The sequence below is a fragment of the Chanodichthys erythropterus genome, chromosome 23 (genome assembly GCF_024489055.1).
Source record: "Chanodichthys erythropterus isolate Z2021 chromosome 23, ASM2448905v1, whole genome shotgun sequence".
NCBI lineage: Eukaryota > Metazoa > Chordata > Actinopteri > Cypriniformes > Xenocyprididae > Chanodichthys > Chanodichthys erythropterus.
In genome coordinates this window covers 11,349,095-11,372,162 of record NC_090243.1, presented here as the reverse complement: position 1 = coordinate 11,372,162, position 23,068 = coordinate 11,349,095, and the positions used below count along the sequence as shown (strand labels likewise).

At 38.5% G+C, this 23,068-nt stretch overlaps 1 protein-coding gene across 10 annotated transcripts in view; it reads left to right on the top strand.

Moving 5' to 3' along the window:
* The first annotated feature begins 7,104 nt into the window (after positions 1-7,104).
* Positions 7,105-23,068, top strand: part of tnikb (TRAF2 and NCK interacting kinase b) — a 78,825-nt gene continuing 62,861 nt past the window's right edge. For all 10 annotated transcript variants that reach the window (XR_010893778.1, XM_067377997.1, XM_067377999.1 and 7 more), the window contains exons 1-2: positions 7,105-7,441; positions 20,920-20,985. Coding sequence is in view for 9 of the 10 variants with exons in the window: in XM_067377997.1 (XP_067234098.1) it covers positions 7,385-7,441; positions 20,920-20,985 (123 nt within the window). In the remaining variant the exon portion in view is untranslated. The remainder of the gene's footprint in view (positions 7,442-20,919; positions 20,986-23,068) is intronic.

The window sequence follows — 23,068 nt, the reverse complement described above, 5'->3', positions numbered from 1 at the left end:
GTGTTCGCATTATAAATTTGCAGCAAGTAACTTCTAACAGTTGTTGTTAGCCAAGCACTCAAATGTCTGCACTGTTGACTGTGTATCTGCACTTTTATAGTAGTTCAGGAACTGATTTCTTTTCTCTTTCTATTTTCTTTTCCCCATGAATTGCATTTTTTGCACAAAATATTTATCATCAAAAACACAAATTATGTGTTGGGATGTTTATGGAATATGTAAATTGATGTTATACAGATGAATAAACAATGAGTTTCACACTACTGAGGTGGATTTTTCTGTCTATCTCTTATCTCTGCTGTTGTCTATGTTTGTCTATCTGGCATGTCTATCTACATTTAGTTACAGTATCTGTTTGTCTAAGTCTGACAACGATGTACTAAAAATGGACATTTGTTTTTCTTTATACAGATGACAATGTTATCAAAACTATCCCCGTTCACACGGCTCGCAAAAATGACTAAAAACGCTGTATTTATGGCAAGCCGTTTTGACTTTTATTCATTCTCAGGATATGAATTCTTGATATCATCAATTCAGTTTTCACTAGTTAAAATGCTAATTCTTGATATCAGGAATTACATTTCTACTAGTAACGATGACAATTGTTGATATCAAGAATTAACATTTCCACTAGTAACAAAGTTCATTTTTGATATCAACAATTCAATTTTCACTAGTTAAAATGCTAATTTTTGATATCAAGAATTACATTTCCACTAGTAAATAAGAATTCTTGATATCTGTAATTGTATTTTCACTAGTGAAATGTCACCATAGGTTGCCATTCAAATTCAATTGTTGATATCAAGAACTGATTTCTTACTAGTTGAAATTCTAATTCCTCATATCAAAAATACAATTCTTACTAGTAACAATGTTAATTTTCGAAAATCGATTTTCACTAGTGACAAATGTTGGTTTCTGATATCATGAATGTGATTGATACCAAAGACTATAGAATAACACAAGACGTGTCACTCGTATTGTTTCGAATGGGAGAAAGTGTAACGTGCAATATGGCGGAATAAGTCCCGCCTTCTAAATAAGAGCCAATCGCCGACTGGTAAAGTCATTGCGTCACTTCAGCGGCCGTTGGAATCACCGGTTTCGTTTCTACAGAAACAGTAAGACGCGCATTTAGGTCTGCGCATGCGCATTAGCTTGATCCAGCCTGAAAAAAAAAAAAAGTTTTTTTGTCATGATTCGAGCGTTTAGAAACTAAATTTATGAGTCGATTGTTGTTAGATTTCATTGGTGATTTTAAATATCAAATTTAATCGTAAGGCTGACAAACAGTTTTGGAGAATCTGATGTTTCCCCATTCAAAGAGATAGGAGCTGCATGATGCCCGAGAGGCGTTTCAAAGATGGCCGCCGAGTGAAATGACTTGTCTTAAAGGGACTTTGTTGATACTAGTAAAGCCTGAAATTTACAAAATCTGAAATTATGTTGATATCAGAAATACATTTTCAGATATCAAAAATGAACATTTTTACTAGTAGCAATTCAATTGTTGATATCAAGAACTGACATTTCAGCTAGTGACAATTGAATTCTTAATATCAAAAATTCACATTTTACTAGTAGCAATGTAATTATTGATATCAAAAATTACAATTTTTACTAGTCAGAATTGTATTTCTGATATGTGAAATTGGAATTTCAACTAGTAAGAAATCAATTTTTGATATCAACAATTGAATTTGAATGGCAGCCTATGGTGACATTTCACTAGTGAAAATACAATTACAGATATCAAGAATTCTACTAGTGGAAATTCAAATGTTGATGTCAAGAATTAACATTGTTACTAGTGGAAATGTAATTCCTGATATTAAGAACTGAATTGTTGATATCAAGAATTCATATCCTGAGATATGAGTCAAAAAGTCAAAACGGCTTGCCATATGTATTAGCAGTCGCCGATGTCACTTTGTAAAGAAAGACTATGCGCCTGCGCATTCTTTTACAGAGCACTCGTGTAACCTCTCAACCAGGTCCTACTCGCCCCGCTCTGCGTGAGTTCCGGAAACTGAGTTTCCGGTGAGGGAGTCGGACGCTTTAATAAGGAGTTTAAAGGCTGCAACCTCTAGCATCAGTCGCTAGAGCATCTCTTGAGATCAGAGAAGTGAGGTTTACTCGCACAGCGTCTTCTAGCTGGCCTCCATTACACTCACCCCACTAAACCTCACTCCCATCCGGGTCACGGCACCAATGTAACTCCTCACCCAGGTCCTACTCGCCCCACTCTGCGCAGGTCCTGAACGTGGATCTCTGGCATGGGAGTCAGATGCTCTAACAAGGAGGCTAAAGGCTGCAACCTCGAGCATCTCTTGAGATCAGAGGAGTGGTTTATTTGCACAGCGACTGGCCTCCGTTACACTCGCGCCAAACGCACATTCCTAGCCACCTTATTTTTACAGTTTACTGCACTTTGATATTCTTTTCGTTATTTCCCTATAGCGGCTAATAAATCAGAAGTCTCGCAAATTCACAGAAAACACGTTGAAAAAAGTGGATGGACTAAACGGAATACGCATGTGCATGACGCCACCGTTTTCACAGATTCACGTTTTTACAGTTAAAGGTGCTCTAAGCAATCCTGGGTGGAGTAACTTCCTGTTGACGTTCGAAGTGTTGTCAAACAAAACAGAGGCTACCCACACAGCAGGAGACTCTTAGTTCAAGTCGCCAAACCCGCATGACTGTCACATTCATTTTGGCGCCGCCCAGAGGATCAGCTCCACCCGTAAATTCTACTGTCAATCAGCGAATCCTGAGTGGACCCATGTCGGATCCGCAGATGCACACGCACCTTTACTGTAATGGTTGTATCAATTTGCAGGTTCCAAATGAACCCACCGCGGAGGTATGGTTTTAATCGCGGATGCGGAGCCACGGCGGGTCCACGATCCGTCTTCGTTGCGGATCCGTCACTGCGCGCAAGTAGACGCCGATATGGGTCCGTTCGCGGATGCGTACCGGAAACCACGTTACCTCCGCGGCCGATCCGCCACAGAGTTCTTTTGCTGTGAGGGTAGCTAGACCCTCCCTCCTCCTCCTCCTCCCCTCCGTGCTTCCTGAAACAGTCATGAACGCGCATTTAAAATTATTCTTGTCGGTTATTGGCTGGAGCATGTTTATTATATGATTTAATTCGTGGTCCAGGCTGCACCAGGTAGTTTTTGTTGCTGTTTTTGGAGCTTGTGGCGACTACAGAGACCGCATTTTTTTACAGTGTGTTCAGGGGACAGGCAGCTAGTGGATAGTGAGGAGAAGTTTGCTGTATGTGACAAAAAATGTTTTGGCCTAAAAACGCGTGACATCGCTTAGAGCACCTTTAACACTGAGGGGCCGTTTACATGACACCGTTTTCAACAAAAAACTGAACACTCTTTATGCATCTTGGCTGTTCATTTACATGACAACTGCGTTTTGGTGGCCTGAAAACACAAACTTTTAAAACAGTTTTCAAAGTACAAGTTTTTGAAAACGGTCTCCGTGTAAACAACAAAAACGTCTGTGAAAACGATGACATCACGCACATGCGCATGATGTGCAACCGCTACAATTCCATGTTCAGTCTATAGTGTTTCATCGCCATCTAATGGCCTGCCAGCAGAATACAGCGTTTTTCAAGGATTCGTATGAATGGGGATCGTTTTGACAATGGTGTTGTCTGTACGCGGAAAACTCAAAGGAAAAAACTTTTGAACTGTTTTAAGCATTGTTGTTGTGTAAACGTACCCCCATTTTCAAAAGTTTGCATTTTCAGGCCACCAAAACGCTGCTCTCGTGTAAATGAACGGCCAAAACGCATAAAAAGTTTTTAATTGAAAACGGTGTCGTGTAAACAGCCCCTAAATCTCATCTTTACTACACAAATGGTTGACTGGAACATCGTGTCTGTTCTGCTGCTGACTTTGTGTGTGTGGCTCTGGGGTTTCTGATAATGACTGAATGTGTGAACACTGTCTCACTGTGTCAGTGGTTTGTGTGGGTGTGTGGTGTGTACATTTGTTTCTTTGGGATATGTACAGCTGTCATGCTCCCTGCAGACTGCGGTCTATGAGCTACAGCTGAGCAACAGTCCCTGATACAATTTCCTGACCTTTGACCTACCTCTCACATAGTGCTGAGACTTTATGGGGCGTCACATGGGAGAAATGATTCAATGCGATTATAAAGCTATAAAACCTGATGAGTGAGTTTGGATGCCTCTTAATCCAACAAACAAATATTATATTTCACTGTCAAATTGATAGTAAGTTATCATATAAATGTTCTGGCCTAAAGTTTGCCTTGAGCAGGTCTCTGTTGTTGTAGAGAACAAGCCCAAACACAAAGTGTCATTTCTGTCTGATGGAAAAGAAATGAGAAGGAAAGATAAAGGCCAGGATTACTAGAAAGCATGTCGTCCTGTGCTCAAGCTCATGCATGTCTGAACATTGTTTCTAAAACCCTGAGATGCGCCTTTAAGTAAGCTTTCTTTTTACAATTAAAAAAGTGAGATCATGTAAAATGTGACCCTCATATTTTCTTATTTTTTCATTTTGTTTACTGCATCCAACATGAGGCTCTTCAAGAACCTATTTATTGCTATAGGCCTGATTAACCTACTTCATTCTTCACAGGAATCCACTGGGGAAATGTTGCATAACCACGGTTTTCACTCCTAATAAATATCCCAGAACATATGCGTGTCTAGCGAAGTCTTTAATGATATGCGTATTAGTGTGAACGATTTTGTTCTGCTAACACTATTAGTTAATTCATTGTCCATTAGACAGGGGAAGAAAGATAACTTCCCTTTTCCTCAAAATTTCTTCAGAAAAATACTAAACAACACTGACAATGATGAATGGGAGCAAATCTGGTTTGAAGGCATGAAATGTGATCAGGCTAAGCCACACAAATACAAAGGATCTTATCATAAAGGCAGGCTCTTGCACAAACCATTGCAATGGCGTTGACTGCATTGTCAGCACAAAACATTTTTTCACAGGCAATGCTAATGCTAATAGCGCTGTTGCAACAGATAGCACTTTGATGCGCAAGAAGACAATCAGGTTTTCAAATACACAAAAACTGTCTGTTTTTACAAGCAAAAGTCACTGAGGAACAAAAGCTGTTCTGTGGCAAATAGCGAAAAGGAATGAGAGAAATGTAGCACACATATAACACATTCTGTGCTGATAAGATGAAAGCTATTACGCAAGGGAGGCTTCAAATTGGCTGAATGCTTGACACAGATTCACTCTGGGGAAACATGGATTTTTACAAACAAGATGTTGAGGGAAAAGCTTTAAAAAGGCACAGAGTATGATTTCAAGACTTATATATTCCTCTAAGGCACATTTATGCCTGTATTGTTTTGTTCATTATCTGTAAGAAGCAGTATAATTTGGCTTTACCTCATCCAGCGCAAACTGCCTTTAGAATTTAATTAATATCTCCATTCAGTTGCATTTGACTTAATTATTTCAGACTTCAACCGCTAGATGGAGCACTATTCACTGTAGTCTAATGTCTTTCATTTGTAAATAGATAATAGATAAATAGACAGACAGACAGACAAGAAAGATAGATTAGATATCCCAAAACAAAGATATGACATCCAAAGTATGTAAGGAAGTTCAACTTCATCTATTTTATTGAATCCAAAAGGTATTAATTATATTTTGCTACATATAAAGGTATTTTAAAGTGTCAAAAGGTCATTCGGTTTAACCGTCCAAAGGCCAATACAGCCATTTAATTTGTGATTAGAATATCTTAAAATGTAATAAATGTATATATTTTTTATTCTGGCATGATTTTATAACATCATATATTAACATAGTGCAAAATGGTATTAAAATTATGTGTAGAAGTTGTTGCTTTGTTATGAGAAAGAATGTCCGGAAAAATTAATGTCACTGATGTTATTCGGAGTAACCAATAAAGAGACCGTTTTGGATCAAGTCATGCAGTCAATATCATGTGACAGGATGTGACATCATTCAGACAAAGGACGACATGGTCATGAAACAAAGTATTTAACACTCTCTTAACTATTTGAAAAATTCATGTTTTCTCTTGCTCATATGCACGTCCCGAAACATCAGGTCAATCGGTACAACCGCTATAAAACATGGAAAATGTTGTAATATTTTAAAAACTTGTACTAAATTTAAAATGTTTGATTGTCCTTTTGCTAGCTATCTAGATATCAGCCTGTTAACATTGTTTAAAAATGTCGTCATTTGGTATAACCAAAAGTGTCATTCGGTAAAACCGAAATTTTGGTTGAACCGAATGACTTTTTTGGTGACAAATTTTGCCCATCTTGTGTTAATTGATTATAAAAACCACAATTTCACTGTTAACACTTAATAAAACTTCAAAATGAATATCTCCATTATATTTTTTGACACTTTTAAATACCTTATTCCTCAATAACCCATAGACAAATGGATATGTATGTAGACAGACAGACGATAGATAGATAGATAGATAGATAGATAGATAGATAGATAGATAGATAGATAGATAGATAGATAGATAGATAGATAGATAGATAGATAGATAGATAGATAGATAGATAGATAGATCCTAGCTCATAACATTCAATGGGACTGCTGTTATGACACACTACAGTGTGTCAGAGAGGATGTTTTCTGCCAAGACAAACGTGATAGGAAAGTGTTGTGGGGGGAGGTGTTTTATAAATCGCGCTGCTTACATAAACGGAAGGTGAGAGGAAGTATGCTGTTTGTGGCTCACTGTCTGAACTATGGTTTCCTGTTTCTGACTGGTCTTACACATGATAAGCAGCTCAACACATGCATACAATCACAATAACAACAATAAAACATTTTCTGTGTCTATGGTTACAATTACATGAAGTATTCACGTTTTGTTCTAAACATATACAAATGACACACAGTCAATGTAAATTTCGGAATTAGATATTTTTTTTTTTTATGTCCAATTTGACAAGCATGTCAACTCACACCTTGTAGTCCTTATTTTCAAGTGTCCGTGTAAACTACTGTGAGTTTGTCTCCGCCCCTCGCCCTGACCACGCCCTAGAAACCCCAGTGATTGACACGCCTTCCCCAGCCCTGATTCACGTCCACTCGTGCTCGCTGGTGCTTTGGACTCGTGCAGCAGCAGATCATTGGTACCAGCGCGAGATGTCTCGTTTACATGCGTCTATATAGCGGCTAATTCGGTTTTATATACCTGGAATTGCGAAGAACGGCGACTTCGCACCATCCGGGAGCTTCATCTGGTCCGATTGAAGTCAATCCAGCCTGTTTGGTGTATTACACGGATCCGTTCGGCGTCTGTATTCATGATATTTCGGGCATTATATTGTTGAATATAACACATAATCATGGCGAGTGACTCTCCTGCGAGGAGTCTGGATGAAATCGACCTGTCTGCTCTGCGGGTGAGTGGAGGGATTCAGTGCAGTGAGATGTTTTGACTTACAATGGGTGAAATATGTTCAGCATCTCGCCATTAATGATGGAGGGGAAATATGGGAGCTGTTATTCATGCACCTGACCGAGAAAAAAACACACTGAGCAGCGATGTACGAATAGTTTTATTATTAGAGATATGTAAAGATGTTTTGTTATTTGGAATAATGCAAATATTTTATATATAAATTATTTTTTAACGACAAAGCTGCTGCACTATATGTTTGTCCTCGAGCATCTGAGGAAATAATGCTTTTATGAATACACAATTCGTGTTGAGTTCCTGATTATGCGACATGGATGTGAATGATAATACTAAAACAGCCTGTTCAATAGACACAAGTCAGCGTTCATTTTATGACTGCACTACCAAGTGTTTATGATAATAATTTCGCACTGAGTATTTTTTGCGTCATCCGCATTTTGAGTGAAATTATAGTTGGATATCTTACACTAAATGTATCTTGTATTCATCCGACTGAAATGCCCTATGCTGTATGAGGCCTATACAAATTGCATACAGCTTCACTTCTTGTCCCCGCCATTATAGGTTAATGATATAGTATCAAGATGTTCCGTGCTAAACATGTGCACGTAATGTTGAATTTGTGGCTTCTGTCTGACTTTCTTTTGTTCGCTCTGTTTGAGATCATTTCTCTGTGACATACATCCTCTGACTGGGTGGACAGAGTGGTGTGAGCTGGGCTGCTCTGGATCCTGAGCGCTCTGGGCTACTCTTGAGTTCCTTTTTGGTTGCTCTGCTTGATGGGTACTCCCTTTCCCAACAACAGTAAAAATCACTGGCCCTTAACCTGCTGGACTCAAACCGGGAATTGCTAATGTTCAAAGGCTGGGATGTGGGATAAAGTACAATTGTCAAATTTCTGAATCTGACAAGGCTTAAGGTGCGGTCACATTAGCTAAATTGGGATTTGTCAATAGTGTAGCGCTGTATAAAGCACAGCTCACACCAAAGTCACTTTCAAGACTAACAGCTTTCTGGTGGTCAGTGTGGCAAACACATATGACCAATTTGAAAATTGACGAAATCTGAGTGGGGAGCTTTTTCACCCTCATGCGAAACTCCAGATTTCTCAGATAAGATTCTTATTGGAATGACTGGATTTTGCCAGTGGAATAATGATAAAAGTGAAAAGTATGAGGGTCGGGAAACCAGATAGAGTTTAAATTCATCTGATTTTGGCAAGACTTATGAGGCGGTCACACTGGACTTTGACCAAGGAAAATGTCTTGTCGAGTCGAGATATTCAGCATATAACAAAATAATAATAAATCCAAAACTTAAAAACATACAATCTACTCCACTTTCCTGCAACAATGTTTGTGCTCTTTTAATTCAGCCAAGTGTTCACGCCATGAATTATCAATCTTCTGTTGTTCACACATCTTCACATGAAATTAATTTGCATGACCAATCTATGAACACCGTGAAATTCGAAAATTCTTCACATATATGTGAATGTAAGTGAATGGAACGAAAAATGTATTGTGACCACCACTTTACGCAAACAAATGAAGATGGTTCTCATTATGATCAATGAATAATTACTCAGTTAAATGCCCGACATGACATCCTGTATGTTGTTTGCACTTTTTGTTTACATAACGATGCTAAATTAAGCTTAAAGTTGGCATGAAATGAAAATTCACCATTTTCTAAATCTATGTAAAAGATTTAAAAACGACACTATGCAGGACTTCGCCAATCATTTAGTGTATGTTTACACGACAACAGTCGTGTACGTCAAAAACAGAAATTTTTTTCGCATACAGGCGGCAAAGCTGTCAAAACGATCCCCGTTCACACGGATCCACGAAAAACGATTTAAAAAGCTGTTATTATGCTGCCAGGCCAGTAGTTGGCGATATCACTTTGTAAAACTATGAAAAATTACACGGCAATAGACTGAACATGTAATACGCACATGCACAAAGTCACCGTTTTCACAAATTTACATTTTTGTAGTTTGCACATAGACGATAACGGTATCGTTTTCAAAACTTTGCATTTTCAGGTCACCAAAAACGTTGTTGTCGTTTAAATGAATGGCGAAAAAGTTTTCCACTTTTTGATTGAAAATGGTGTTGTGTAAATGGCCTATTAAGGCAGGAACACACCAAGCTGACGGTCGGCTGTCGGGCAGTTTTTGTTCGTCGGCCGACTTAAGTTTTCTCAGTGTGTTCCGCACCGTCGGCTGAAGTTGGTCCTCGTCTGCTTTTTTTCGTCCGATTCGAAATGTTGAATCAGCGTTGGAGCTCGTCAGGCCATATGATCATTCTGATTGGCTGTTCGGATGCTGCCACCTGCTGGTACGGAAAGGCATTTCATCTCATGCAGGCGCAGAACTGACGTGCTACTTGGCCGTCGACTGTTTAGAGTTGGTTTGGTGTGTCAGGGCAACTTTGGACACAGTAGCTGCCGACGTGAGCCAACCCCGCAGTCTGCTTTCGTCGACACTACTTCGTCTGCGTCGGCTTGGTGTGTTCTGGCGTTTTAGGGTGCGTTCACACTTGTCATGTTAGGTTCGATTAAAACGAACCCTGGTGCGGTTGCTCGGTTAGTGCGGTTCAGTTGAACATATGTGAACGCTGCCATCCGAACCCTGGTGCGCACCAAACAAGCGGACCGAGAACGCTGAAAAGATGGGTCTCGGTCCGCTTCTAAACGAACTCTGGTACGGTTCGAATGATATATGAATGCAACACGGACCAAAGACATGTAAACGAACCAAAAACAGGAAGACGAGACCCTAAAAAGGACAGAATCCTCACGCATGTCGGTTTTTCTTGTCATAGTCGCGAGTTTGCCCATGACAGGCATCCGACGTGCGTCTCCACGCAGCAGATCGTTTGTGTGTGTGATGGATGCATTCCCGCCGGTGTTTTGACTACTTTACACATTTTATAAGCTCTTCATGAGTTCCCAGCTGGCCAAAATACCATCACATGCAGGCTACGCCCCGCTACGCACACACAATGAGTGCATTTACCTCAGCAAACAGCATTGTTTTGGATGTTCGGTAAGTTCCGTCTCAAAATGGGCAATACGTCATAAAATCCGACCAATCACGTTGTGAATGTATCCCTATGCTTTAAGGTTCGGTATCTTTTGGTTCGGTGATAAAATTGCCAATGTGAACGCTAACCGGACCAGGACTAAATGTTTTTTTTTCTTCTTTGGTCCAGACCAAATGAACCAAACGAACCGAACTACAAGTGTGAACGCACCCTTAGTCAGTTTAAACCCCAGCCCTCAAAACTCGCATTCATCTTCCTCCATTTTTGAGTGCAACGCCCACATCTAGTCAACAACCAATTATTAGAACAAAGTCACCACCCTACATTTTTTTCCGATAAGCCGTTATACTCGAATGTACATCACATTTCAGAAGAAAAGACCTAACGCCGCTCCTGTTTTTTAAATAACTTTGGACATTAGAACATGTTTTCAAAACTTGCAAACTAAATTCAGTAATGCACCATGTTGTCTGGATATATCATCGTTGATTTCTCAAGACTGGCCTCTTCTGAGAGAGATTCTTGCTTTGGTCTTTTTGTTTTGCAAGCTCTAGGTTCATAGTCTGAATAGTCTGCGCTCAGACTGCAGCAGTGATATTCCTCACGCACAGTGTGTTCCTACTGTGGGCTTGTGTCAGATCCGTTGAGTGAGATGACAGACCCTGACTGTAGGCATGTTAGTTATGCAACATGATCTTACCTGCGCAGCTTGAGTCACGTCTGGACATGATTTGTGAGGTAATCAGTTGATTGTGGGAAGCTGAGAGGGGTTTTACTATATATTATAATATAGAGCAGTTTAGATAGCAGCTAACCTGTGACTGTTTAGCATCACCTTACTGTCTTCAATGTCGTTGCATCATATTGCTCAAGATTTACTAAAAACAATTTCAGGCTCGTGTATCACAAATGGAAAGTTTCCTCTCTGAATTAGTCAGTCAGTGTGTTATATGTCAAATTCGGTTTGCTTGCTCTGTGGAAACCGCTAACTATGCCTGACTGGCGTCTTGAGCATCCATGTCTATGTTTACATCGTTGTGTAGGCGTTTGGCATTTGAGACACTCTCTAGACTCAGAAACAGTACAGTGGCCCTCTCAAGCTTTCCTGTGTCTCTCCATGTGAGGTATATCTTTAATGCCTTTTTTCCCCTCTCCGCTACCCATGGGCAAAGCTATTTTCCTCATGTCTGCTCACGAGCTCGCCACTCTCTCAGGATCTTTTGTGCTTAAAAATTAGGTCACCCAGTACAGTGCGCATGGTCTTGCCTCACAGGGGAAGTGTATGCTTTATGTTTCGCTGACACAGATCTGGTCAATGTGTTTGGTGCTACATATATAGTGCACGAGTCCCAGCGGATGGTTGTACTGAACTTACATCATGTTAACCACATAATTTTCAACATATATTTACCTTAGCATTTAATCACCTTCATGTCGTTCCAAACCTGTGTGACTTTTATTCTGATTAACATAAAATATGCGTTGAAAAATAACACTTATCATCGTCCATTGGGTTTAAATGTCTTGTTGAATATGTCATGTGCCATTTTTCTCTGAACCACAATAGCTGGTGGCTTTGTGCAGTGCATTATGGGAACATTCCATGTTTTCCATTTGCATGTTCCAGCCACAGAAGAGTGCGTGTATGCTCAACCTGTTTTGCCAGCATGGAAGAGCTAACATATAACATATAGTTCCTGCCTCATGTGTTTCCCAGTGAATAATTAATGGGTAAAGGACTGTTACATCCCAGAGTCATGTCAAGGGGGCGGAGGGAGTCCCAGCTGTAGATGTCAGCCAGTGTTTTTCGTCTTTTCCTTGTTTTATAATTCTGGTCAGCAACATCTGCCTCCTGCGCTCCAGGACAGTGTTACTCAGTAAAAGCGCAGATGAAAAGCTAATACTCGCCCTCCCGCGCGTTGGAAGATTATCAGGACTGTTATCACCAAAGAGCAAATGTTCATCATAACCTCCTCACCTCTGAGTAAATGTGGGAGAGATGCGGGATTCCTGGATTTGGGATGATAACTGGAGCACTGTCAAGAGTTATGAATCGCTGTAATGAAGCACTAATGAGGTTCTGTGATTATTTGAGCATTGGAGGTCCTGCCAGATGTGTTTATATGTGGGAGAAGTTTCCTTTAATGGAAATTTTTGCAATGTTTTTTCTAGATTCAGCATGTTTTATGCACCAGTAAACCCAGTGGTTTTGTGTTATAGTGGTTTCGTTTAGTACGGAAAGATAATACGTCTTTGTTTTGGTTTCTGTTTTCCTGTTGATGGTTGAAAATGTCTGTGGCATCTTGTAGTAATACTTCACCAAAAATGAAAATTGTCACACTTATATTGTTTCAAACTCATGATTTCTTTTTTTTTTTTTCAGATATTCTGAAGCCAAAAAAAAAAAAAATTTTTATATATATATATATTTTTTTTTTTTTTTTTTTTTTTGTGAGGAGCAGGTTGAACTTTAAAGGGGTGATTGATTATGATTTCACTTTTTTGTGTAATGTTGCTGTTAGAGAATAAACGACGTCTGCAAAGTTACGACGCTCAAAGTTTAATGCAAAGGGAGATATTTTCTTTTCAAGAATTCGTTGTTTAAGGACTACAACAAATGGCTGGTAGGGAGTCTAGGGACTACAACAAGCTTCTTTCTGGGTTTGTGACATCACTAACCCTAAAATTTACATAAACCCTGCCCGAGAGAACACACAACAAAGGGGGTGAGGCCATGTTGGGCTGCTTTAGAAAAGAGGAAGTGTTGTTGCCATGCCTAGGGCTGAGGCGATATATCGCATGCGATTGTCAAACGCATTTCGTCAGTAAAGCTGGTTCCCTGATTACCGCTAAATCGCCATCACCTGCTTTCAAATGGAACTGCATTTAATAGACAGAACTGTATTTTACTGACAAGCTACGCAATATCACGTTTATATCGCAGATGAATCACCTTCAATAATGAACGCGATATTCTGTAGCTACGGTTCTGTCTATTAAATGCCGCTCCATTTGAAAGCAGGTGATGGTGATTTAGCGGTAATCGGGGAACCGGCTTTACTGACGAAATGCGCGTGACAATCGCATGCGATATATCGCCCAGCCCTAGCCATGCCGTCAATTTTACGCCGGACTGCTTCATACACGATGCTCAATTCAACGCTGTATTTGCACAAAAAATTAACATGACGGCACATGCTAGTCAATGAGTTGAATTAACAACCACAGTCAGCCACTACATAAATTTATCCACTTACCATTCAGAAACGTCCAGTTGCATTCTAAATGTTGTAACTTCTTCCCGAATCTCTCCATCAGTGTCCGACTCCAGTTTGAACAATGTAAAGCTGAACACAGTTACTGACAATCGTCATTTTGGCTGCGTGAGATTCTCCAGCTTTGTTGTTGTTGAGCAACCGAAGCGCGAGCTGTTAAAGCTCTGCCCTATTGTGGAAAGGGGGTTGGGAGCAGCAGCTCATTTGCATTTAAAGGGACACACACAAATAGGGGCAAATTTGATGAGCTATAATAAATGATCTGTGGGGTATTTTGAGAAACTTCACAGATACATTCTGGGAACACCAGAGACTTATATTACATTGTGTAAAAGGGGCCTTATAGGTCCCCTTTAAGTAATTTTTCACGCCCCTCAGCTGCATTTGGTCATGTGACATCATGAATAGCATGTGGCATCATTGACGTCATATTTGAGAAGGAAATTTTTTATTGAATAATGACTTGAAATTTCACTTTGTTCTTCCCACAGAGCTATTGTTTGACTTCAGAAAACAGAGTAAATAGGGCATGGCTACTTCTAGCGCATTGACATCTATGGTCTTTTTTTTTTTCTTTTGAGTCCTGATCTTTAATTAAATAGAACAAAGCAGTTTGTTTTATGTTTTGTGGAAAAAAAAGAATGGAATACGGGTTTGGAAAAACATGGTGGTGAGTAAATGATGACTGAATTTTCTTTTTTGGGTGAATTATCCCTTTATGCCTAGCTTTTCTTATAGCCGGTGATTAACTGAGTGGGGATTAACAAGAAATGTAATTACTAGTGTTGCATTACTGTATTGCCCCGGTCAACAGGTTCAACTTCCCCTCTCAGCTATATTGTTTATCAGGCGTTCTGTTCTTTGCTGTGCAGAGCTGCATTTGCTGTCATTCAGCTTGGCATGTCTAAACATGCTCTGGTCTCCAATGGTGTTTCAGAAAATCCTTTGAAGATGGCTTTGAGTTCTAATACATACAGCACGGTCACATGGCTGTGCACTATAGGGGTTTGTTTATATGGAATATCTGCATTGGAGCGCTCAGATAAGTTTAGTTTAAACTTATGACGGCTCACGGTTTACTAGCAGTGAAGAGGGTTCAGGGCTTTGTCCTAGTCTATTTTTTTCAGCCATTTTGCTGTATTTTATTTATTTTTTTTTCTTTCATTACATTCACACAAAGCCCACATGTACAAAGTATTCATGCAAAGCCCAGAGGTTTTCACTTACTATAAATCTTGTAATGACCTTTTTAGCAAAACATGCATTGCACAATGTGATTTTCACAAGTACATCTAATTAAAAGCTTACCATTCAGCACAGTAGATGGGAATCTATGCAAATGGGCTCCTTCCTTAGTGTTGTTTTCAAGAGATCAAGTGAATGGGCCTCCACTCAAAAAGTGGACCACTTAATTTATGCCCCTTATGGGATTGACCCTGCCAACATGCTAATGCCACAGGTGGGGTTTAAAGCTACAGTGTGATTGAAGCATACTTTGATACCATTGAGGGATTGCTATATACCATGGCATTTCCATATATTACCATGGTACCTTATCTTCAAAACTACTCCACTACTGGCAGAGCAACATTTTAAAAAATAAAATGTTTAAATGTTGTTTAAACATTTATAAAATGTACCTAAATAATCGAAACACTGGTTTAATATAGTGTTGTCAAAAGTACCGACTTCGGTACCAAGTCGGTACTGAAATGTGAAAAATGTGACCATAACATCATTTCCCCTAGCATTTTGAGCGCTGTTGAGCAGATTCTTAAACACCTCTGATTGGCCATTGTGTTTACGTGCTCAACAGATATGTCTGTGATTGGCTACAATGGTCAACGCTTCAAAAACTTGTTGTAAATGGACCTATTTGACGTTCGTTGTTCATTGCCCGTTCATTGTTGTTTGTAGCCAATCAAAGACATATCTGTTGAGCGCATGAACGCAATGGCCAAAAAGAGGTGTTTACCTCTAATTCCGCTCAACAGCACTCAAAATGCTAGGAGAAAAGTGATTGTATCGTCAGGAGACATTAACATGATCAGCAGTGATCGTAAAGACATATAATGATATAAAAGATTTCTATTTCAAATAATTAGTTCTTTTGGACTTTCCAATGAAAGACTCCTAAAAATGTTTTCACAAAAATATTACGCAGCACAACTGTTTTCAGAACTTTTTTTTTATAGTAATTTCTCGAGCACCAAATTAGCATATTAGAATGATTTCTGAAAGATCATGTGACACTGAAGACTTGTCAAACTGCATTCATAAACATTAAAATATTATTTTATGTTGGCAATAAACTAATAAATTATAATTTTTAAAATAAAATATATTGAAATGCATGAAAATATATGTAAGCAATAAGGTACGAGATGCTGTGCTGTATCGTGAATAAGTCACGGCTGAAGGCCGCTACGTACGACGCGAAGCGTCTCACATCTTATTGCTGGTATAAAACGGTTACCACACAATACAAATATTAAAGCCGAAAATATGTATCAATGCAACTTTCATGAAGTAAACTTTCAATAAAAGCCTTCCTTCCGCCGGAAAAATAGTTACATTTATTATGCCTTTAGATGGCGACAAAGACTGTCTTTATGAGTGAGTCACTCAGTAGCGAAGACTTTTACTTTGAAAAGACTGAATTGTTGTGAACACAGAACAAGACGCAACTGACAAATGCTTTGACTAGAGCTGTCAGTCACGGGAAAACCCCTAAATGTTAAAAGGACAAGATAATACATCGGACATTTAAACAGATTTTTTTATTTTGAACATAGGATTGATATGCTAAATGCTAAAACTGAATGCAGGTAATAAACTTGTTCACTCAGTCTTTTTCTCACAACACTCTTTTATATAATCAATAATGAACAAAATCAATTGAGAACAAAGTTTACGTTGTGTTGTGTAGTGATACACAGAACCGTTGGGTGAAGCGGTCATAGCCGTGTTTTATCATGAATAAAATACAGCTATTGACCAATCAGAATCAAGTTTGTTTGTTTTATTCAATTAAAGTATTTAGAATTTGCAGTTTTCTCAGTTTTTCAGATACTCTTTTGTTGTGAATCATCAGTAATGTTGTGAATCACCTTGGTGCTCTTTTTTTTTTTTTTTTTTTTTTTTTTTTTTTTTTTTAATTCCTATAGAGAAAATGAATGGGGGGGAAATGCGTATATATATATATATATATATAAAATATAAAACGGGGTGCTACATTTGCACTGCTGTGGACCGCCGGTGTGCTCTGTCAGTGTTAGCCTGATGCCTGAGGTGTCGTTTCAATGAGAAATGTGAACTTGCTTCTTGAAAAACAGTCTGACTCATTGTGTTATTTCCCTGTAATAGTTGAATTGGCAGAAGTAAGGGTTTATCATTTAAAACTGCTGAATGCTCGGAGAAACATGCGCCACTTCTTCCATCTTTACATCCGTAAGCATAATGTGGGGGTCTCATTTTGGTCAGCAGTTTCTTCCTCATGCCTGTCCCATCTGTATGAATTGTGTTTTGGAGGCAAAACATTCTGTTTGAGAGGGCAAACGTCTCACAGTATTCTCAAAATAGATTGTGGTGAACATGGGCATATGCTGTACCCTCTTCCCAGTGTGTGAATTATACATTGCTTTGTAAAGAACATGTGTTTGTGGTCTTATGTCAGGAACGAAGTACCATGCAGGTTCAGGCACATGCACTTCTGAAGAGTTAAGTAAGATGGAAATGTGAGTGTATTATTATTTATTTATTTTTTTAAAGGAAGGTGTTCCTGAAGGTACAGTGAGAGTGCAGTTGTGTCATTTCGAGAAGCTCGTGTTCCATCAGGTTTCAAAGCAGTGGAGAAATTGAGGTTTCCGCTCGGAACTAGCAGCAGTGACGTCGCGTATAAGGTCTCTGTCCGAACGCTGAGCACTGTGCTGACCTTATTCTTCCCACACTAACTCTGTGGCTGGGTGTTAGAAGTCATGCTTGGTTTTAAAGAACCTGAGCTGACGATAACAGACTCCTACTGTGTCATTCTACTTTTAGCCTGCAACCGATTGCCTTTAATTCACTGTAAATTCATGTTTATTTCAGACTGTTCTAAGGCAGCGTAATTCCTTCTGGCTGCAATTCATAATTCACCTGTCAGTTTGAATCTTTTGATTCTAGAGTCTTTAAACTATAAAAGAAAAACCTAAGAAAAGAAATGTTACAAAAAGAATACATTGGTGGTTTCAAGCTGCAGTGATGGTAAAATAACTTTCTTCAATCATTATTTTGGCTGATTTTCCAGTACAAAAAACAAAACAAAACTACTGTTCTAAAGTTTGGCTTTTTTTAAGTGCACATTAGCTTGATCAAAAGTGACATTAAAGCCATTTATAATATCACAAAAATATTTCTATTTCATTAGAAATGCTCTTCTTTTGAACTTTCATTACAGAATCCTGGAAAAAATTTATCAGTTTCCACAAAAATATTATACGGCACAACTGCTTTCAACTGTGATGATGATGATGATGATAATAATGTTTCTTGAGCACCAAATCAGCATATTAGTATGATTTCTAAAGGATCATTTGACACTAAACCCTGGAATAATGATGCTGAAAATTCATCACAGATATAAATGACATTTCAACATATATTAAATGTGCCCTAGATTCAAAAATTGAATTTATCTTGGCATAGTTGAATAAAAAGAGTTCAGTACATGGAAATGACATACAGTGAGTCTCAAACACCATTCTTTCCTCCTCCTTATATAAATCTCATTTGTTTAAAAGACCTCAGAAGAACAGGCGAATCTCAACATAACACCGACTGTTACGTAAGAGTCGGGATCATTAATATGTACCCCCCCATTATTTGCATATGCCAGCCCATGTTCAGTGCATTACACAAGGGCAGCCAGTATTAACGTCTGGATCTGTGCACAGCTGAATCATCAGACTAGGTAAGCAAGCAAGGACAACAGCGAAAAATGGCAGATGGAGCAATAATAACTGACATGATCCATGATAACATGATATTTTTAGTGGTGTTTGTAAATTCTTTCTAAATGTTTCGTTAGCATGCTAATGTACTGTTAAATGTGGTTAAAGTTACCATCGTTTATTACTGTATTCACGGAGACTAGACTGTCGTTATTTTCATTTTTTAAACCCTTGCAGTCTATATAATGCATAAACACAACTTCATTCTTTATAAATCTCTCCAACTGTGTAGCATTAGCCGTTAGCCACGGAGTACTAACAAACTCATTCAGAATCAATGTAAACATCAAAATAAACACTGTACTTATGCGATTAGACATGCTGCATGACGAACACTTTGTAAAGATCCATTTTGAGGGTTATATTAGCGGTGTAAACTTTGTTGTTTAAGGCAAGCGCGAGCTCTTGGGGCGTGGAGCACAAGAATTAAAGGGGCCGCACACCCTGAATCGGCACATTTATAATGATGCCCCAAAATAGGCAGTTAAAAAAATTAATAAAAAAAAAACCGATGGGGTATTTTGAGCTGAAACTTCACAGACACATTCAGGGGACACCTTAGACTTATATTACATCTTTTAAAAACATGTTCTGCGGCACCTTTTATAATTATAAATCAATTATTTTACAATTGTAATAAAAGCCTTGGTTAGCACTTGAAGACTTTTTCAAAAACATTTTAACGACCCCAAACTTTTAATTTGTAGTGTATATATATTGAGGTTTATTTATGCCTAATAGAATTTTCCAACAACATTTAATGAGGTTTATTTACCAATTGAGTATAAAAACTGAACATATAACATTTCTGATAATATATCATGAATTAAGTTTATCTTGTTGCTTGAATGATTAGATATTTTTACTAGAATACCATTTGATCAGAAGGTGATCAAATTCCACATTTGATATATCCTACGATACTGTAATATGACTATCATATTAGTCATATTACAGTATCATTCATGACTATCATTCATACATTGGCATTTAAAGTACTTATAAGAAACATCTCTGATGGAGTGTTTGACAGTTAGTGGGAATACAGTGAATTGGATTTCATAAAGTACACTGGACCCGCCTCACTAAGATTCTCATTGGTCAAGTGTGCCTTTATGGCACCCCAAGATGAGGGTTGACAAAATTGACTTTTTGTCCAATTGGACCTTTTGTAGATTATGGCCCTTCTTCAAAAGAGTCATGGTAATATCCAAAAAACATTATAACTGTATTTTTGTTACATACACCTTGTCCTTTCTGAATATCCCATTCATTAACTTTATCTAAATAAACCTGAATCCGTCAATCGACCTGAATTCAAACTTCATTTTCCACTAGTTTCATCCCATCATTTTGTTTTAAGCTGTTGTGTATTTTCTGTGAATTCACTGAACCATATTTCATAAATTACCCCAGTGTTGACATGAATGGCAGCTTTTGTCAGATTACCATGGCAACATGTCTTGCTTATTGTACCAGGTGTATTGCATTATTTATTGGTTGTGCTTATTTTCATGAGCATCATGCTTGTTGGAGCTGAACTGAACTCTGACAGCTTTGATAACTGCTTTAGTGTTATTAAATGAAAATGACATGTCAGAGTGATTTGATTTCAGTCTTGTTTGCTTTTTTATATTCCCACCCCTGCATAATGTGGTTTGCCTTCACTTTTAAATAGAAACGGCACAGTCGGGTAGATATTATTGGTTCTTGTGCTAATAATATCTTTAATAATTTCAAAGTCAGTCATGATTGCAGACATTTCCAATTAGGCAGAATTTTCATGCATTTCAGCACACTGGTAACCTCTAATGTTTTGTACTTTGAGATTTGAAAACGATTATAGAAAAAAAAAAAAGAAATTATGTTGTTTTGGTTTGCTGGAAATCGGTTCCAAGTTAACCTCAGAGTTTGTTTCAAAACATTTTCTGGCTTTGGCTCACTAGAGACCTTAATAGGCTTTTATGTTCAGTGTGTAAACGGATATTTAACTTTAATTGACACGCTTTGTTAGGTCTAATGACTGCAGTATCAGCCTTTATGATGACCTCAGTGTATACAGTATGTGTGATTGTCCTTGATGTTCAATGACAGGATAATGCAAGCTAATCTCCTCTTCTATTATTTTTTTCTCTCCCTCAGGACCCTGCGGGCATATTTGAGCTGGTGGAGCTTGTGGGAAATGGGACCTATGGACAAGTATATAAGGTAAATAATGATTTAATGGTTTACTATAAGAAAGAAATGATATGTGTGATTGGGTGGATATATCCAGTTCAGTCTCAGAAAGATGTTTTCCCTCTCCCTCGGTTCAAAGATCTGCACTTACCTGTTAGTGCCTCAGCAGCTCTTGCGTCATACGTGTGGTATGTCCAGGCATGTCAAGACTCATGTGTTTTCTTATACTTCTTGCCATTTCTCTGAAAGCTCCTTCGCCCACTTTCATTACCTGCTCAAAAACTAGAGTGTGAGTCAGATTTTTCAATTGAAAAGAGATTTAAGGCACCCACACACTACAAGATAATCAGGCCGATTTTGGGCCCAATTCTCCCCTTCTGACAGTCCTAGGTAAAGTCCCGATTATCTTGATGCTTCTACAGATTATCTTATCAGGTTTTCCTGTGGTGCGTGGTGTGTTAAAAGTGATTGAATCTACTTGGAAGAACATCAGAGCCGCACCCATCTCAAATAGTAAATATACAATATTTTGAATATTTGGGCTCTTATAGGGTTAGTTCACCCAAAAAGTCTGTCATTAATTACTCACATTCATGTCATTCCACACCTGTAAGACCTTTGTTCATATTTTTGATAAAATCCAAAAGCTCAGTGAGGCCTGCATTGAAAGCAAGTTAATTTACACTTTCAACCGCCCAGAAAAGTACTAAAGTTATATTTAAGACAGTACATGTGACTACAGTGGTTCAACCTTAATGTTATGAAGTGGTGAGAATACTTTTTGTGTGCAAAAAAACAAAATTAGGACTTTATTCAACAATATCTAGTGATGGGCGATTTCAAAACACTGCTTCAGAAGCTTCGAAGCTTTACGAATCTCTCGTTTCGAATCAGTTGTTCGGAGCACCGAAGTCACGTGCTTTCAGTAAATGAGGCTTTGTTACGTCATAAGTGTTTTGAAATTTCAATGGTTCACGTGACCTTGGCAGTTTGATACACGCTCCAAACCACTGATTCAATTTGTAAAGCTGCAAAGCTTCATTAAGCAGTGTTTTGAAATCGCCCATCACTAGATATTGTTGAATAAATATTAGTATTAGAATAAGTATTCTCGCCGCTTTATAATATTAAAGGGTTAGTTCACCCAAAAATGAAAATTATGTCATTAATGACTCACCCTCATGTCGTTCTAAAGCCGTAAGACCTTCGTTCATCTTCGGAACACAGTTTAAGATATTTTAGATTTAGTCCGAGAGCTTTCTGTCCCTCCATTGAAAATGTATGTACGGTATACTGTCCATGTCCAGAAAGGTAATAAAAACATCATCAAAGTAGTCCATGTGACATCAGTGGGTTAGTTAGAAGTTTTTGAAGCATCGGAAATACATTTTGGTCCAAAAATAACAAAACTACGACTTTATTCAGCATTGTCTTTTCTTCCGGAATCCTTTCCATTGAATTGATTCCATTGAATTGATTCCATTGAATTGATTCCATTGAATTCTTTCATCTGTCGGCGTTGGTAATGCACTTTTACGTCGTTGTTTTTGGCGATTAGGACATCCGCGACATGCACACTTACGCACCATTTTAAAAAATATAGCAATACCAAAATACAAACAATATAGAATAGCTTGAATACAGCGTGCGTCTCCCTCAGACTGTAAACGAAGCTCGGGCGCACCGAATAACACGTCAGCAGCGTCTTACGTCAGCAGCGTCACTGCGGAGTCGTGAACCCGGATTGACAACAGACCCGTTTTTGTTGTTTTTGGACCAAAATGTATTTTCGATGCTTCAAAAACTTCTAACTAACCCTCTGATGTCACATGGACTACTTTGATGATGTTTTTATTACCTTTCTGGACATGGACAGTATACCGTACATACATTTTCAATGGAGGGACAGAAAGCTCTCGGACTAAATCTGAAATATCTTAATTTGTGTTCCGAAGATGAATTAAGTTCTTGCGGGTGTGGAACGACATGAGGGTGAGTCATTAATGACATAATTTTCATTTTTGGGTGAACTAACCCTTAAAATGTAGCCAGGATGCCAGCCAAACTTAGCCCCGCCCACAACATTTTGAGGTTGGGGAGTTCGGTCTGGACT